Source organism: Dasypus novemcinctus, chromosome 13 (genome assembly GCF_030445035.2).
Source record: "Dasypus novemcinctus isolate mDasNov1 chromosome 13, mDasNov1.1.hap2, whole genome shotgun sequence".
Taxonomy (NCBI): Eukaryota; Metazoa; Chordata; class Mammalia; order Cingulata; family Dasypodidae; genus Dasypus; species Dasypus novemcinctus.
Genome location: NC_080685.1, coordinates 60,839,537 through 60,858,933, shown reverse-complemented (window position 1 = coordinate 60,858,933; position 19,397 = coordinate 60,839,537). Strand labels below are relative to the sequence as shown.

The window sequence follows — 19,397 nt, the reverse complement described above, 5'->3', positions numbered from 1 at the left end:
GTATGGAATATATGCTGGATTTTAAAATAATGTCTTTGTGAATTCTGCTTCTGGGCATGATAGAGTAACAGGTACCAAGTTTATCCTTTTGCCTAAAACAATAAGAGAACTGGACAAAATAGATGAAAGAATAATTTGAATAATTTTCGGACATTGTACTCCAAGGAGTGTCAGAGTATGAGAGAAGGTAAACAAACAAACTGAACCCTAAAATTGCCTTATCTTACTGCCTGGAAGCAATTCCCAGTGCAGGAAAGGGAACTCCAAATCCTGGTAGTCTCACTGAATTGAGAGAGAGAGAGAAATGAAGATCAAGATTGAGATCCAGATATCTGCATGTGGGCCCTTTGGGTGAATACTAATCTATGCATGTATGAGAGGAAAGTAACTGAGGCTGGGAGAAGAAACAGAAAAGAAGCAGGCTAAATAATTCCTGGAGCTTGCATAGGACTGAGCATAGTTCACATTCCTACCAGTCAAATCGAAGGAAAACACAATGTATGGTAAATAAGGTTGAGTTCTCAGAAGAGTTTCACTCAGTAGTGTTTTTAGTTGGTATTCAGCCCCATTTAGTAGTGGGACTGAATTAAGCTCTAGATTAAAGATTGCTGTGCCTCTGCCCTAAGAAATCTTAAAAGTGAGCCTCAACAACTGATAGAGCATCTGTCTACCTTAGAGAGGGTCCAAGGTTCAATCCCCAGGGCCTCCTGACCTGTGTGGTAAGCTGGTCCACGTGCAGTGCTGCTGCACTAGGAGTGCCATGCCACGCAGGGGTGCCCCTGTATAAGGGTGCCCCACATGCAAGGAGTGTGCCCCGTAAGGAGAGCCGTCCTGCGTGAAAAAAACACACAGCCTGCCCAGAAGTGGTGCCACACACATGGAGAGCTGATGCAGCAAGAGGACGCAACTAAAAAGAGACAGTTTCCCAGGGCTGCCGGATAATGCAAGTGGATGCAGAAGAACACACAGTGAATGGACCCAGAGCAGACAATGGGGGGGGGAAGGGGAGAGAAATAAATAAAATAATAAATCTTAAAAAAAAAAAAAGCGAGCCTCAAAAGGATCAGACTGATTCCAAGTAATTTATTAACCCATGCCAAACAAAGTCCAACATGACTTGAGGGAACATCACAAAATCCAGTGCTGAAAAATGTAAAATTTACAATGCCCAGTTTCCAATTAAAGTTTTTCACACCTGTGTAAAGAAGCAGGAAAATATATCATAACCAGGAGAAAAATCAGTCAATAGAAGCAGGCCCTGATGATAGAGATGATGAAATAGCAACAAGGACATGAAACCACCATTTATGAATAAATATATTTGATCTGTTTAAGATAAAAGAATGGAAGATATAAAAAACCCAAATGGAAATTTAGAGATGGTAAAATTTAATATCTGGAGGGAAAAGTACACTGGATAGGATTAACATCATATCAAATATAGCCTAAGTAAAGATCCATGAGCCTGAAGATGTAGCAAATGAAACATCAAAATGAAGCATAGTAACATGAATTTTTTTAAAAAATTTATTTTATTTATCCCTCCACCCCCATTGTTTGCAGTCACTGACTGCTCTCTGTCTCCATTTGCTGCGTGCTCTCTATGTCTGCTTGTCCTCTTTAGGGGGCACTGGGAACCAAACCTGGGACCTCCCATGTGGAATAGAGGTGCTCAATCACTTGAGCCACCTCAGCTCCCTGGTTTGTTGTGTTGCTCATTGTCTTTCCTCTTTGCGTCTCTTTCGTTTTGTCATCTTGTTTCTGCTCTCTGCACCTGCCTGCTGCACCAGCTCGCCTTCTCCAGAGGAACCAGAAACTAAACCCAGGACCTCCCATGTAATAGGCAGAAGCCCAGTCACTTTAGCCATATCCACGTCCCTAAAAGGAATTTTAAAAAAATAAACAGAGCCTCAGTGATCTAAGGGAAAATATCAAGCTGTGTAACATAGATATAATTGGAATCCCACAAAGGATGGGGGGGAGAAAAAAAATTTAGTAATAGTCAAAAATTATCAAATATGAAACAGCATTTCTCAACTTTTGCACAGTTGGTGTTTTGGGCTGGGCACTTTTCTGTTGTGGAGTGCTGTCTGATGCATTATAGGATGTTTAGCAGCATCTGTGGCCTCTACTTAGTAGATTTCAATAGCATCCCCCAGCTGTAGCAACCAAAAAAGATTCCAGACATTGCTAAGTATCTTCTGGAGGACAGATTGTCAGTTGAGAATCACTGCTACAATACACAAACCAAGGAGATAATGAACCCCAAATAGAAGCATAAAGAAAGTCATGTTAAGGTACATCATAATCAAATTGCTTAAATCTAGTAAAAAAGACAAAATCTTAAAAGTACCTAGTCAGAAAGGACATGGTATGTACAAAGGAATAAGGGTAAAAATGACATCAGACAGCTTCTCAGAAAATACGCAAGTCGACAATAGAAAGTACTTCTTGGTTTAGAGTACCAAAGGGAAACAATTGCTAATCTATAATTTTATACTCAGGATAGATTTCAAAAATGAAGGCAAAACTTCCTCAGTATGTCAAGGACATTAATGAAAAACTCTTAGCTAGCATCATACTCAATAGCGAAAAAACTGAAAGAACAAGATGAGGATGCCCCCTTTCAAAACTGCTATTAAATATTGTATTGGAAGTTCTAGCCAGACCAGCTAGACAAGAAAAAGAAATAAAAGGCATCCACATTGAAAAAGAAGAAATAAAAGTACTTCTATTCACAGATGACCTGTATTATATTGAGAAAATCCCAAAGAATCCGTAAAAAGAACTACTAGAACTAATAAAATTTAACAACGTTGCAGGATACAAGATGAGCACACAACAATCAGTTGTGTTTCTATACATGAGCAATGAACAATCTGGAAAGGAAATTCAGTAAATGGTTCAGTTTACTAGCATCCAAAAGATTAAAATACTTAGGATTAAATTTAATCAAGGGGGTGAAAGATAGAAACCAATCCTCAAATTCATATCGAACTGTAGGGGGCCCAAATAATCAAAACAGTCTAGAAAAAAAAGGACAAAGTTCAACAACTCATACTTCTGTATTTCAGTGTTTACTGCAAAGCTAGAGTAATTGAAGCAGTGTAATGCTGGCATAAGAGTAGACATATCAATGAATGGAATAGAATTGAGAATTCAGAAACAAATCTTCACATCTGTTGTCAATTAGATTTTCAACAAGTTAGCCAAGACTATTCAATGGGGACAAGAATATTCTCTCCAACAAATGATGCTGGGTCAACTGGATATGTACATGCAAAAGAATGAAAGTGAACCCCTACCTTATACCATATCCAAAGTTGAATCAAAATGGCCCAATGACCTACATAAGAGTTAAAACTCTAAAACCCCTAAGAGAAAACATAGGATAAATTTCCATGACCTTAATTTGGCCTTGTATTCTTGGACATGACACCAAAAGCACAAGCAACAAAAGGAAAAATAGATAAATTGGATATCATCACAATTAAGAACTTTTGTGCTTAAAAGACTCTTTTAAGAAAGTGAAAAGAACCTATAGAATGAGAGAAAATATTTGTAAATTATATATCTGATAAGATCTTGCATGCAGATTATATAAGGAACTCTTACAGATTGACAACAAAAACAAATCCCAATTAAAAAATGGCAAAGTATTCAAATAGACATTTCTCCAAAGAACATACATGAATTGCCTACCAGCACATGAAAAGATGCTCAGTAACTTTAGTCATTAAGGAAATGCAAATCAAAACCACAATTACATCATTTAAAACCCATTAGAATGAGTATAATAATGTTGATGAAGATGTGGAGAAATTAGAACTCTCATACCTTGCTGGTGGGAAATGTAAAATGGTGTGGCTGCTGTGAAAAAGTTTGTCAGTTTCCTCAGAAAGTTACCAAATGACCCAGCAATTCCACTCCTAGGTATATACCCAAAAGAATTGAAATGAGAAACTCAAATATGTACTTGTACAAGAATGTTCACAGCAGCACTATTCACACTGTCCAAAACATGAAATAAGCAAAATGTGGTATATACACACAGTTAGCTATTACTCAGCCATAAAAAGAATTGAAGTACTGTGATACATGGCATAACATGGTTGAACCTTGAAAACATTGTGCTAAAAGAAATAAGACAATGACAACAACAGAAGCGGACAAAGAAGATGCAGCAAATAGACACAGAGAACAGACAACTGGGGCGGGGGGGGAGGGGAGAGAAATAAATAAATAAATAAATAAAATCTTAAAAAAAAATAGTCAATCACTAAAATTATTAAAAAAAAGAAATAAGACACAACAGGATTTGTATTTTATGATTCCATTTATAAGGAATATCCAGAATGGGTAAATCCATAGATGAAAGAATAATGATGATTCCAGGACTGAGGAGAGAGGAGAATACAGACTGATTACTTAATGGGTATGAAATTTTCTTTCGGGTGATGAGTATGTGTTAGTACTAGATAAAAGTCGTTCTGGTGAATTGTACATTTTAAAGTGGTTAATTTTATGTTATGTGAATTTTACCTCAATAAAAAGGAAAGTGAAGGTGGAATGCTTTTTTCAAACAAAATTACACATAGTTTGTTGCTAACTCACCTGCACTACAATAAATGTTAAAGGAAGTTCTTCAGGCAGGAAGAAAAGTATATCAGTAAAAGAAGTTGTCTGAATGAACAATCCAGAATTGTTCTTAGTTCTATGAGAGATATATACCACTCTATGAGCGGTATACTGCCACCCTAAAAACTGCTGATAGAGGCAAATACAGAGAATCACAGCTGTGATCAATTTACTGAGAATAGATGCTGCTGGAGCCAAAAATTGGTGGGAAAATTTAAATCTTAATTGATAAATTGCTGGAGACTGAGAGAACTAGCTTGAAAGTTTAAAATTTCTGGGGGCCCAGACTGAGGAGGCCTCCCACACTTTTGTGGGATTTACCTCCAGGATCTCCATCAGGTTTTCATTGTGAGTTGGAAAAAAATCTTCTCATATTTCAACAGAGGGAGGGAAAATGTAATTATTTTGAAATACAAGGAAAAATATAACCCAGAACATACAACAATTGCCCACCATCTAAAAGAAACTACTTTACTACAGCCTTATCTGCCCTGAAGGAATGACAGCCAATTTCAGCACCCTGTAGCCTTTCTGTTTCATGTAAAGGGAGAAAAAAGACTAAGAAACACTTCTAAAGGTCACAGCCTGAGTATAACAACAGTGGACAATTGAAATAGAATCTGTGTAAGAAGGAGTCCTTAGGGAAACCCAAAGACAACAGGAGAGGGGAAAAAAGGAGGAAGGAAACTAAAACCTCTGATAACCACAGCAAATAACAGCCCAGCTCCTACCCAGATTAACAAAAAACATCACACTAAAATCCTAATTTCTTATTATCCAGTTTATCATGGTCTTCCTTTTCAAGATATGTTAAAAGGCAAGAAAAAAACACAGTCTGAGGAGACAAGCAGCAGAACTAGGTTGTTAGACACAAATTGTAAAGTGATCAGATAACTGTGGTGAATATGATAAGGGGAAAGGAGACTGCTTGTGAGAACAGATAGATAATGTAAGCAGAGAGATTGGAACTCTAAGAAAGACTCAAAAGGAAATGTTAGAAATGAAATGCTGTTAGAGCAAAGAAGGCCTTTCATGGATTCATCAGTGGACTGGATGCATTTAGTAAAGAGTCAGTTAGCTTAAAGGTACATTGATAGAAACCTCCCAAACAGAAATGAAAAGAGAAAAAAAGAAAGAGAAAAATGAAAAGCTCTGAAAGAAGCTGGGGGGGGGGGGGGGGGAGAGAGGGAAGGATACGCAGCATGGGGAACCCTTACCTGTAAAAGAACAGGGTAAGAATTACATTGGATGCCTCTTCAGAAACCATGTATGCAGGAAGAGTGGAGTAGAATAATTAAATTGTTGAAAGAAAAACCCCACAATCTAGAATTTTGTACCAAGTGGAATCATCCTTCAAAAGTAAAGGAAAATTACTTTCTCAGGCAAACAATAATTGAAGGAATTTGTTGTCAGTAGATGTGCCTTGCAAGAAATTTTAGAAGAAGTTCTTTCAGAGAGAAGGAAGATGATGCATGTCAGAAACTCAGATGTAGATAAAGAAACTCAGATGTCCATAAAGAAAGAAGAAATAAGCAGAGGTAAAATAAAATATTTTCCTTATTTTTCACTCATCTAATAGATAATGTTTAAAGTAATAATAGCAACAATGTATTGGGTGATTCCAGCTTATGGACAAATGAAATGAACAACAACAGTGTTATAAGGGATAGAAGAATTGGGAATATTTTATTATAAGGGACCTGCACTATGCATGAAACAGTTTAGTACTACTTGTAAGTAGACTTAGATTGGTTATAAATTGACATTGCAAGCTGTTTGGCAACTTGATTTTATTTATTTATTTTTAAGAAAAGTATGATTGATAGCTAAGAGAGGAGAGAAAGTGGAGTCATATAAAATGTTAATTTAAAACCAGAGAAGGCAGAAATAGGGGGGAAATAAAAAGGAAAAAAAGAACAAATAGAAAACAGTTACAGGGGAGTGGATGTGGCTCAAGGTGCCTCCTAAAGAAGACAAACAAGGAGCAGACATCGATGGAAAAAAAACCAATGAGTAGACAATGAGCAAAAAAATAATCAAAACAAGCAGGGAGTGGATGTGGCTCAACTAGTTGAGTGCCTGTCTCTCACATGGGAGGTACTGGGTTCAGTTCCTGGTGCCTCCTAAGGAAAAAAAAAAAAAAGAGCAGACAATGAGCAAAAACAACAAGCCAAGTTCTGCCAGCTATTGAAAAAACAGAGGACTACAAGTGTTAGAGAGGATGTGGAGGAATGAGAACCCTCATCCACTGCTGGTGGGAATGCAGAAGGATCCAGCCATTCTGGAGGACAGTTTGGTGGTTCCTAAAAAAAATACCTATAGATTTGCCATATGATCCAGCAAGTCCACTGCTGGGTATATACCTAGAAGAAATGAAAACAAAGACACGAAATGATACATGCACACCAACGTTCATAGCAGCATTATTCATTATTGCTGAAAGTTGGAAGCAACCCAAATGCCCATCAACAGATGAATGGATAAACAAAATATGGTATATACACACATTGTAATACCACTCAGCTGTAAGAAGGAATACAGTACTAACACACGGGATAACATGGATGAATCTTGAGGACCTTATGTTGAGTGAAGCAAGCCAGGCACTGAAGGACAAATACTACATGATATGAATTAAACAAATAGGATAACAATTAAGCAAATCAAGCTGTCTCAGAGAGTTAGAGACTGGTCGATAGGCTTGCAGGAAATTGGGGGGGAGAGGAAGGTTGTGAGTGTATGCCTACACAGACAAAATCAATGATAAAGTGGAGGTAAGTAGTTGTGCAGTGAAGGGATAAGATGGGGGCATAGGGATACTACTGGGGGGTGGGCTTTGCAGGCTTGAGGGGGCTAGGGTTGGGAGTATGGGTCAGATGGTCTATGGAATTGGGGAGAGGGTGTGGGGGGAGTGGGTGAACATGGGAGATTGTCAGGGACATGGTTGAAACTCTAATGTTGAGAAAACTCTTTAGAAAATATAATGAGGAAGGGTTACGTATTTAAGGTGTTTGACGGGGGACATACGGCACAGGGTGCACCTGGAGCAGGCTTCTAGGGAGTGTGTGTGTACTCATCTTGTCGTGTTGTGTTATATCAGTGGGTGGAGCCACATACAGTGAGCAGGAAACTGTTGTACCCTCATCTTGGGGAGGCCTGGTGTTCTCAAAACAGAGGAGAGGGTGTCTCTCCAGAGCATGGGTAGCTCCCAGTGGTGGGGGACAGACTAGAGTGTCAAGCCCTCAGCAATGTCGTATCTATGAATCTTGTCCTTCAAGCAGTGAAGCTTAGTTGTCACTGTGGGCCCTGAGGGCAGGGGGAGAGAGGAATAGAATAGATGGAAAAGGGGGAAACTGGGGGACAATGTAAGTGTTCCACATGATAGTGCAACATTGGATATAAGCCATGTGAAATTTCACCAAAAATTTATAAAAGTGTATAGTCTAAAATGTAAACCATAATGTAACAAAAAATTTAGAAAAGTGTGCAGTCTAAAATATAAACCATAGTGTAAGCCATAATGGAACCATGACTAGTAGCTATGTTTCAATATCTGTACATCAGTTATAGCAAATGTAACATCCACATGTAAAAAGATCATTGCTGGGCAAGTGGGAAAAGGGTTTGATGTTGGGTATATGGGAGTCCACTATTTTGTATATGTGAATTTACTGTGATCTATAGTTTTTTAGAAGACATAATTAAAAAAACAAAAAAGGATGTAGACACTGAGGAAGGAATAGAGGAGATTACCTTGCCACTGTCATGCAGGGCAACACCTATTACTGGGATGAAAGGCAACCGGTCAAAAACAAATTTTTATGATATTTTTCATTTTTTAATACCCCAATTTATTTTTTACTTTATTTTAGTTTTTCTAAATTATTATGTATTCTATTTCTAATCTTTATACCTGTCAATACTATTTCATTTTCCTACTAATTGAATTTGGCAATATATTAAGCTTCATTTTTGAAGAAGTTTTGGATCACAGAGGGGTTCAACTATGGCAGGGGAAGAGCACTGGTGTGGGGTGTGATTGATGGGGGATGCATGGGTGGGAGGGAGTTCTCCAGGGCATGCATATAGGGTGTATAGATATATTCGGGTGTTCATTGGGTGTAGCAGTTTGATACTATTGATGAATTCCAAAAAGAAATAGTGGATTATGCTTGTAATCTGATCTGTACCTGGGCATGATTGAGTTATGATTAGGGCATTGAGTCCCCACTCCTTTTTGGGTGGGGACTCACAGATAAAGGGCATGGCAAAGAACAGAGTTGAGGGTTTTCTGATGTTGGAGTTTTGATTTTGGAGTTTGATGCTGGGTGTAGTCCTAGGAATTATGCTCACAGAGGAAAGAGAAGCCAGCCCCAGGAAGAAAGAAACCTTGAACCCAGGAAAAAGTAAGCCCCAGGAATGTAGGAATGTAGGAAGCCTGAACCCTCGCAGATGTCGGCAGCCATCTTGCTCCAAATAGACTTTGGTGAGAGAAGTAACTTATGCTTTATGGCCTGGTATCTGTAAGCTCCTAATCCAGGTAAATATTCTTTATAAAGACCAATCAATTTCTGGTAGTTTGCATCAGCACCCCTTTGACTAATACATTGGGTATTGTCATAGTGGATAGAGTTACACATGACAACTGAGGGAGTGCTGAGTTCCCATCCTGGGGAGCTCTGTCACATTCCCCAATGGAACAGCAACAATCCCCCAAGTGCAAGAACAAAGACCAGTGAAGAAGGATGGTCCAAGATGGGCCCTGACTATGCTTATGAGCCGGTGTACTTCAAATTTCAACTAAGCTTAGAGCTGCAGGGTGCCTAAGACTTACCCCTTGAGAGCCTCTGTGTTGCTCAAATGTGGCCACTCTCTAAGCCTAACTCAGCATGTGTGGGACACGACTCCTGAGGTTGAGCCTCCCTTGCGCTGAGAGATTACTACTATCACCAGCTGGTGATGTAACTGGAAAAAGACCTTGAATAAAAAGGGGGAAATGTAAAGACAAATGAGTTTATATAGCTAAGAGACTTCAAAATGAGTCAGGAGGTCATCAGAGGGGTTGCACTTACACATATCTCAGCAGGACCCCATAGACAGCCGGAGTAGATACAACCCCAGGTACGGGTGTTCCTGAGGGCAGTGGAGACACACAGGTTCTACAGTCATGACAGATGGCTCTGGAGTCCAGTGCCTTGCCAGTGGGCCCTACTTGGGAATTTGTGCTCCTGAGTGTGATGGAGTTGGACTCAGATGTGACCACACTACACGTTCCTCTTCTGTCACTTTTACTGAACCTGTAGTTGGTACTGGGGTTGGTGTATGCTCAGAAGACTTGAATCTCTGGACTGTCCATATGCCAGCTGGGCCCTTAGCCTTAGCAGTATTGCAACACCTATTCTTCGGTTTGTTGAACTTACCCAGGTCACCTGATAGGGAGGTGAGAATGGTCAACCATCACACCAGGGAATTGAGAGTGTCTACAATGGCAAGCAGGAGAATCATATCCATCAGCTATGTGGGATCTAAGCCCCCTCTCAATTTAGAGGTGGAGTGGACATAATCATCCCAGGGTCCACAGGATGGAGGAATATAATATGGATTGGAGTGGACTTGCTGGTATTCTACTATAGAACTGTTGTGACTCTAGCAATGGAAGTAATTGTATCATTGATGTGGAGACGGTGGCCGTGGGAGTTGCTGAGGGCAGCGAGAGGGAGGAAGAAGTGTGATATGGGACATTTTCAGAACTTGGAGTTGTCCTGAATGATACTGCAGGGACAGATGGAGGACTTTGTATATCCTGACATAACCTGCGGATGGACTGGGGGAGAGTATGAACTACAATGTAAAATATGGTCCAAGTGGTGTTGCAGTGCTCCAGGGTGTATTCATCAAATGCAATGAATGTACCTTATTGATGAAAGGGGATGTTGATGTTGGAGGAGCGGTGGTAGGGTGGGCAGTGGGGTATATGGGAACCTCTTCATGTTTTTTAACAATGTTTTGTGTGATCTTTTCTTTTTTTAAAGACAATAAAAAATACGAAACAAAAAAATGAAAGAAAACAGGTATAAACATGACAGACATTAACTATATCACTTATAACTTTAAATGTGAGTGGTCTAAATACACCAACTAAAAGACAAGAGATTGTCACCATAGATAGAATACAATATTTCTGTATTGTTTGTAAGAAACTTACTTAATAAAAAGACACAGATAGACTAAAAGTAAAGGGATTGAAAAAGACATGCTATCCTAATACTGATAAAAAGAAAGCTGGAGTAGCTATATTCATTTCAAGACAAAGCTGACTTAGGTACAAGGAATATTATCAGGGATGGGGGGGGGGGGCTATGTAAAGATAAAAGTTTCATTTCTCTTAGAAGACATAACAATCCTTAACTTGTATTCACTTAACAGCACAGTGCCAAACATGAGGCAAAACTGAATAGAATTGCCATGAGAAATAAACAAATCCACTACTATATTTGAAGATTTCATCATCCTTCTATTAGTAATTAGACTGCAGAACAACAAATATCACCATGGACAAAGTGGGATATTCCATGATAAAAGAAGTCAATTTATCATAGGTGCATTAGTCATTGTTCTCTAGGGAAACAACAAGGGATATCTGTCAATAGTAAAAGATTTATCAGAGTCTCTCACGTAGCCGTGGGGATGCACAAATCCAGGTTCTGCAGGCAGGCTGCAACCAGGGGCTCTGATGAAAGTCCATTGAAGATTCTCGACGAGTTCTGGGAGATGTTGGCTGTCCAAAGAAGAGCTGGGAAATTCTCTCTCAATGCTGGAATCACTTCCTCTTTTAAGGGATTCAACTGATTGGGTTAAGCTTCCCTCACTGCTGATGGCAGTCTCCCTGATTGATGTAATTGTAACCAGCTATCTATGATTTACCACTGCAGTCAAGTCAGTGGTGACTAAAGTCCATAAATGCCCTTGTATTACATTTAGCCCAGTGATTGACCAAACAACTGGGCACAATTACCTGGCTGAGTTGACACAATAGCCTAACCATCACAATATTATTTACACATAATAATCCTAAATGTGTACATATCAAAATGCACAAAGTAAATATTGAACTGAAAAGAAAAATATATCCACAATTATAGCTGGAGATTTCAACATTACTTGCTCAGCAATTGATAGATCAAATTGATAGATCACTAAGGATATAGAAAACTTGAACAATACTATCAACCAACTTGATGCTGTTGACATTTATTTATAAATACTTTACCCACAGTCAGAATACACATTCTTTTCACGTTCACAGGTGTCACGGACTAAGATAGACCAAGTCTCAATCTCTTAACTGTACTCGGCATATGAATGTATTACCTTTCCCCCAGCTTGGGACATGACTCCTGCGGATGAGCCTCCCTAGCACTGAGGGATTACTACCAAGCACCGACTAGCAGTGCACCTGGAGAAAGACCTTGACCAAAATGGGGAAAAGGTAAAGACAAATGAGTTTATAAACTTCAAATTGAGGCAAGAAGTCATTCCAGAGATTACACTTATGCATGTCTCAGCAGGATCTCATTGACTGCCAAAGTAAATACTACCTCAAATAGCAGGGCTCTTGAGGGCTCTGGAGACTTCCAGACACTAGTCATGGCAGATAGGTCAGGAGTTTAGTGCCTTGCCAGTGGGTCCTACTTTGGAATTTATGCTCCCCAGTGTGACAGAGTTGGACTCAGTTGTGGTTTCCCTACAAATGGCTCTTTTGACACTTCTATTTGAACCTATAATTAGTTCTAGAATTGATAGGTGTATGTCCAAGAGACTTAAATCTTTGGGCTGCCCTTGTGCCAGCTGGGCCCTGAATCTCAACAGGCTTGCAACACCTACTCTTCAGTTCACTGGACTCACCCAGGACAACTAACAAGGAGATGATGATGGACAGTGGCCATCTCAAGGAACTGAGCGTCTATAATTGCAAGCAAGAGAGTCCTATCCATCTGCCCTATGGGATCAAAGCCCCCTCTCAATTAGAGGTGGAGTGGGCTTCACCATCCTAGAATCCTCAGAATTGGGGAATGAACTATGGACCAAAGTAAACTTACTGGTGTTCTACTATAGACTTACTGTGATTCTAACAATGTAAGAACTTATATCACTGATGTGGAGCAGTGGTCACTGAAGGTTCTGAAGGTAGGGAGAGGGAAAGACAGATGTACTATGGGGGCATTTTTGGAACTTGGGAATTGTACCGAATGACATTACAACAATAGATACATAACCTACAAAATTGTGTGGGAGAGAGTGTAAACTACATTGTAAACTATAATCCATGCTTAGTGACAGTGCTCCAAGATGTGTTCCTCAATTATAATGAATGTACCAGATTAATGAAGGATGCTGCTAATCTGGGAAAATTTGTGGAAGGTATAGGGAGTGAGGCATATGGGAATCCTCTTTATTTTTTATGTGACATTTATATATGCTATCTTTAAAAAAATATATTTTAAAAATGTAAAAGCATGATGTCAAACAATGTTTTCTGTGGTTAAAACAGAATTAAACTAGAAATCAGTGACAAAAAGAACTTGAGAGTCCCCAAAGAAAGTGTATTAGTCAGTCAAAGATGTGCTGATGCAAAGTACAGAAATCTGTTGGCTTTTATAAAGGGTATTTATTTGGGGTAGAAACTTACAGTCACAAGACCCTAAAGAGTCTTAAATCAAGTACCATAAGAGGTACTTTCTTACCCAAAGTCTACTGCCACATGTTGAAGCAAGTTGGTGGATGACATCTGGGAGGGTTCGGCCTTCCTCTTTCCTCAAGGCCCTGTGGTTCCAGCTTCTACCAGTCTCAGCTGTAGGCTGGCATAGTGTTCATCTGTCTTCCTTGGGGGCTCATTTCTTTCTGGGCTCAGCTGCTCTGTTCTCTTCACAAGGTCTGTTGTAGACTCTCAAGCTCATCTTTTTTCCTGGGACCTCTTCCATTCTAATGAGCTGTCTCTTCCTCTGCTGTGTATTTTTCTGTGTGTCTGCCCACCAAGGAGGCGGGGACTCCATGCCCTACTGACATGGCTGAATCAAAGCCCTAATCTTAATTTAATCAAGTAAACATAACCTTTAAATTTAATACACTCAAAGGGTACCACACCCAGAGGAAGTGAACAGTTTATAAACATAATGTATCTTTTTGGAAGTCATAAATAATATCAAACTGCCACAGAAGTATTCCAAGAGAAATTAGAAATATTTTTAATTGAATTCAGTGATGATAAAACATGAAAAGTGTGGGCTGCACCTAAGCTCTGCTTAGAGGGGAATTTATAGCAAATGACTTTTTTTTCCTGATTTACTTTCACATTTTGAATCTCTTGAGAAAAACTCCACTTGTCATGTGTATTACTTTTTTTTTATGTACCACTAAGATTTACTTTTCTATAAAAGAAGAAAGGTCTCAAATCAGTAATCTAAGTTTCTAGTTTAAGAAATTGATAAGAGTAAATTGAACTGAATGTCAGCATAAGGAAGGAAATAGTAAAAATAAGAGCAGAAACCAAAGAAATAGAAAATAGAAAAACAATGGAGAAAAATCAATAAAACCAAAAGGTGGTTCTTTGAAAAGATAAAATGGATGATCTTCTAGCCAGACTGAGAGAGAGAAAGAGAAGATACATGTTACCAATATCAGCAATGAAAGAATGGATTTCTCCACAGATCTATAGGCATTAAAAGGATTATACTGATATATTATGAAGAACTTTGTGCTGTTATGTTAATAAAGCCTAGAAAAATGGGCAGATTTATTATTGGAAGATGCAAACAGTTATCACTCAAGATGAAGTAGAGAATATGAATAGTCCTAAAGCATTTAAGGAAATTGAAGTTATAGTTAAAAATGTCCCTATGATGAAAACTTCAAGCTTCACTGGTGAATTGTACTCAATATTTAAGGAAGAAATAACACCCAATCTACTTCTACACAAAGTCTCCCATATAGAAGAGGAAGATGCAAGTCCTAACTCATATAATAAGGCCAGTATGACCCCAATGCCGAAAACTATACGAAGACATTGCAAGAAAAGAAAACTAAAGACCAATATCCTTCACAAACATGGCCACAGAACTCCTTGCCAAAATGCAAGCAAATCAAATCTAGGAATAGAGTAAAAAGATAGTACATCTTGACCAAGTAGAATTTCTCTGTGGAAGGTAAAGTAGGCTTTACATTTGAAAATCACTTAATGTAATTCACTGTATTAACTGAGTGAAAAAAGAAAAACCATATGATCATCTTAATAGATGTAAAAAAAATCCATTACATTTTAAGATTTGCTGTAATTTAGTTTAATTCTGATTTGGGAACTTTAATTTTGTTAGTCTAGATATGATTTTCCTCATTACTTTCATGCCTGGTATTTACATTTCAGTTTGTTTTCATTTAACCACATTGAATGTCCACATTTTCCACATTGAACATAGTGAAATTGCTTTTAGGTGGTTCCAGAAAAACAGTACTCGAATGACCTTAGATAACCAGTAGATTCTCATTCAACTACTGTGATCATGTGACATCACCTTAAAATTTTTACTGCGATCATAGAGAATTGGGTTGAGGGTAAAATACTCTGTATTCCTTAGCAAAGTTTTGCTACTACAGAAATAGAGCCTCAAGTTCCAGAAATACAGCCCTCGCCCTCACTCTGGAGCCCTTGCTCAGGAGCCCAAAGAATGCCTGGGGAAGACATAGATGAATCATGCAAACATTATTCAAAGGGAAACTTACAGGAGGCATAGTCCAGGGTGGCAGCTGGACCACAAACGGTGCTCTACAGCATGTAGCAGGTTACATGGACATTGTTAATATATAGGAGAACAAAAAAGACATGGGTGGACTTAAATCATGCAAGACTACAAGACAATTTATTGTACTTAGGAATGTGTGTGGGATCTTTTGGTGCACATAAGCAGGGGTTTTGTACAAAACAACTCCATCCATCATGGTCACAGGGCAGAGTTTCATCTGAGTAATCAGCCCTGAATGCAGGTGCCTTTTCAGAAGTTCCTTAAGGCTTGGCCAGGGCCCTTGGAACATTTTCTGTACTGTTCCTAGGAAACAAAAGGAATGGGAAGGAGGGTTTGCACATGGGAAATATTCACATACAAAATATTTTGTAACTGGTTTACATAATACTGTTTTAAACCGTGTGTCTTTTTTCCTTTTTTTTTTTTCCAGACATCAGAGAAGAAAGGAAAAGAAGCAAATACTGGGTTTGGTGGGCCAGTTGTTAGTTCTTTGTATCATGAAGAAACCATCAGGTAACTTCTCTTGTCATTGATAATGAGGGATATGTATACATATATATGTATATGTATTGTGTGTGTGTATATATATATTTAATACTGAAATGTTCAATTGTGAAACACTTTTTCTTAACATGAAACTAATATGTTGGTATCTATAGTAGGATAATAAATGGCAAGAAAGAATTTGTTAGGTGCATAATATATAAAATCAGTGTGCTTGAATCAGCACCTTCTTCCTAAGTAATTGGCAGGGCAAGGTTTTGAGTCCCAATCTAAAACTATGGATATTTTTTATTTTTTACTTTTTGTCAAAATAGCATTATTTCTTTTAAAGATTTTAATTTTCATAGTTTATTACTCTAGCTATGAATTAAAATTAGCTTGTATTGTTTAAAAAGGTTTTAAATTTTATGTTATATATTTATTTTCTTTAGATAATCTTTTTTCTTTCAGTACTGTATAATTCAGAAAGAGGATCTTATGCTGCTTTAAAGAGTTACATTATCTAAGAGTGATAACTTTACAAAGTTAATAGGAATCTGTGATGTGCTTACTCTCTGAGTTATTGGAACTTTGCTTAGTATGGAAAAAAAAAAAAGACCTCTAATGTTCAAATGGAAAACTGGCTTTGCCTACAGTTTCTGAAGGGAAATTTCTATCTTCATAGAACACAGAGGAAATTGTACCAAAAAGTTATGCTTCACTTATGTAGAAAAGAGTTTGTTGATGTTACGTACCATATAAAGAAGTAGCAATATGAACTCCCATGTAGCTTCCTGAAGGGACAATTATTAATCCCATTTTTAATCAAAATTTGAACACTTTTTTTTTCCAGTTAATGAACAGTCAGCTAATGCTATGGAACCTGTCTTGAGTCTGTTTACATAGCAAGCACACCATTTTTACTCAGAGTAAACATTTATTTAGGGTAGAAAAGGGGAAGACTGACAGAAATTTTGGGGGAATAAAGATACCTTTTAAGGCTGCTACCGTGGGAAGCTGTTGTGGCTCAACTGACAGAGTGACTGTCTACCATATGGAGGGTCCAGGGTTCGATCCCCAGGGCCTCCTGACCCATGTGGTGATCTGGCCCACGCGCAGTGCTGCTGCTTACAAGGGGTGCCGTGCCACGCAGGGGTGTCCCCTGTGTAGGGGTGCCCACGTGCAAGGAGTGCGCCCCGCAAGGAGAACCGCTCCGCATGAAAAAAGTGCAGCCCCCCTAGGGGTGGTGCCGTTAATAATCTATCCTTAGAGTCTTCTAAACAATGGCATTTTAGAACCTTAACCCTACTAGTCAAACGTTATTAAAACTTTTTTCTTCTCCACTAGACTTTTGTTTTTTTCAGGACAGAGATCAAATTTTATTCATCTTGGTATTGTCAGTATGTGGGGAAGTGCCCAGAATTTACTAGGTGTCTAGTAAAAGTGCCCAGGACTCAGGAGCTATCCATGGCTGCTTCCCTCAAGTAGCTGGTAGATTTGTGAATGTTACCTATGTAGACTTAGCCTAGTGGTCTTATCAGAAGGCAGAGAGCTGCTAGTTTGGATTTCCTGTGAGATGTCCATTGTCACCTCTTTTCCAGAACAATTAAAGAAAATTACTGGCAAAATTTATTTCTTGGATTGATAAGTAAATTGATAAAGTTTCTTCAATATGCTTTTTTTTTTTAAAAAAATCACTGTGCTTTATTTTCTAACAGTATCAATCACTTATCCATAAGTAATAGGGATCTTTTTGTTTGCTGGTTTCCTTGAGGGATTCCATACTCTAATCTTTCTCAAAATGATGAGTTGAATGTGTTTCTTTTGGAATGTTAGTGACATTACTGATCATGGTAGCTCTATAGAACAGAGAGACTTTGAGTAATGCATTCCTCTTGCATTTTCTCTCATTTTTCCTTTGTTAGTCTAGATAAGGGTTTGTCAATTTTATTAATCTTCTCAAAGAACCAGCTTTTGGTCTTGTTAAAATTTTCTAGTGTTTTTTTATTCTCAATTCCATTTAGTTCTGCTCTAAACTTTGTTATTTCCTTCTTTCTGCTTGATTTGGGATTACATTTGTTACTCTTTTTCTAGTTCTTCCAAATGTACAGTTAGGTCTTTGATTTCACCTCTTTCTTCTTTTTTAATATAGGCATTTATGGCTATAAATTTCCCCCTCAGCCCTTCTTTAGCTGCATCCCATAGGTTTTGATATGTTGTGTTCTCATTTTCATTCATTTCAAGGTAGTTACTTATTTCTTTTGCAGTTTCCTCCTTAACGCATTGATTTGTTTGAGTGTTTTATTTAACTCCCGTATCTTTGTGCCTGTCCTGATTCTCTGCCCCTTATTAATTTCCAGCTTCATTCCGTTCAGAAAAATTACTTTGTATAATTTCAGTCTTTCCAAAATCATTGAGGCTTGTTCTGTGACCTAGCATGTGTTCTGTCCTGGTGAATGATCTGTGTGCACTCAAGAATAATGTATATCCTGCTGTGTTTGGTTTTAATGTTCTGTATATATCTATTAGGTCTACATCCTTTATCATTACTCAAGGTCTCTCTTTATTAATTCTCTGTCAAAATATTTTGTCTAATGGTAACAATGGTGTATTAAAGCTCCCCACTGTAATTGTAGAGGCATCTGTTTCTCCCCTTAGTTTTTCCATTATTTGCCTCATTTATTTTGGGGCATTCTGGTTACATGCATACATATTTATGATTGTTCTTTCTTCATGGTACATTACCCCTTTTATTAGTATATAGTGTCCTTCATTTTCTGTTATAATAGTTTTGCATTTAAAGTCTCTTTTGTCCAATATTAGTATAATGACTCCTGCCCTTTTTTGGGTATCATTTGCATGTAAAATTGGTTTACAACCTTTCACTTGTAACCTCCCATGTCCCTGGATCTAAGGTGAGTTTCTTGTAGACAGCATATAGATGGGTCATAGTTCCTTATCCATTCTGCCAATTAGTGTCTTTTGATTGGAGAGTTTAATCCATTAACATTCAATATTATTATTGTCAAGGCAGTACTTATATTAGCCATTTTTTTGTTTAGGTTTATATGTGTCATATTTTGTTTTTATTTCTCTTTTTATCCTTTTAGTTATTTTTACTAATACTTTTCCTTTCTATACTCTTTTCCTGTTTTTTTCTTTTAAACCTGCAGCACTCCCTTTAGTATTTCTTAAAGGGCAGGGGTCTTGTTGACAAACTCTCTTAATTTATGTTTATCTATGAATACTTTGAACTCTCCTGCATTTTTGAATGCCAGGTTTGCTGGATACAGAATTCTTGGCTGGCAATTTTTTTCCTTTAACACTTTAAATATGTCATACCACTGCCTTCTCGCTTCCATGTTTTCAGGTGAGAAAGCAGTGCTTAATCTTATTGAGCTTCTCTTATATGTGATGGATCTCTTTTCTCTTGCTGCTTTCAGAATTCTCTCTGTCTTTAGAGTTTGACAATTTGATAAG

General features: G+C 38.1%; 1 protein-coding gene across 5 annotated transcripts in view; it reads left to right on the top strand.

Moving 5' to 3' along the window:
- Positions 1-19,397, top strand: part of ACBD6 (acyl-CoA binding domain containing 6) — a 341,903-nt gene that overhangs the window by 71,233 nt on the left and 251,273 nt on the right. For all 5 annotated transcript variants that reach the window (XM_071207590.1, XM_058274820.1, XM_058274822.1 and 2 more), the window contains exon 4: positions 15,865-15,947. In XM_071207590.1, the coding sequence (XP_071063691.1) occupies positions 15,865-15,947 (83 nt within the window). The remainder of the gene's footprint in view (positions 1-15,864; positions 15,948-19,397) is intronic.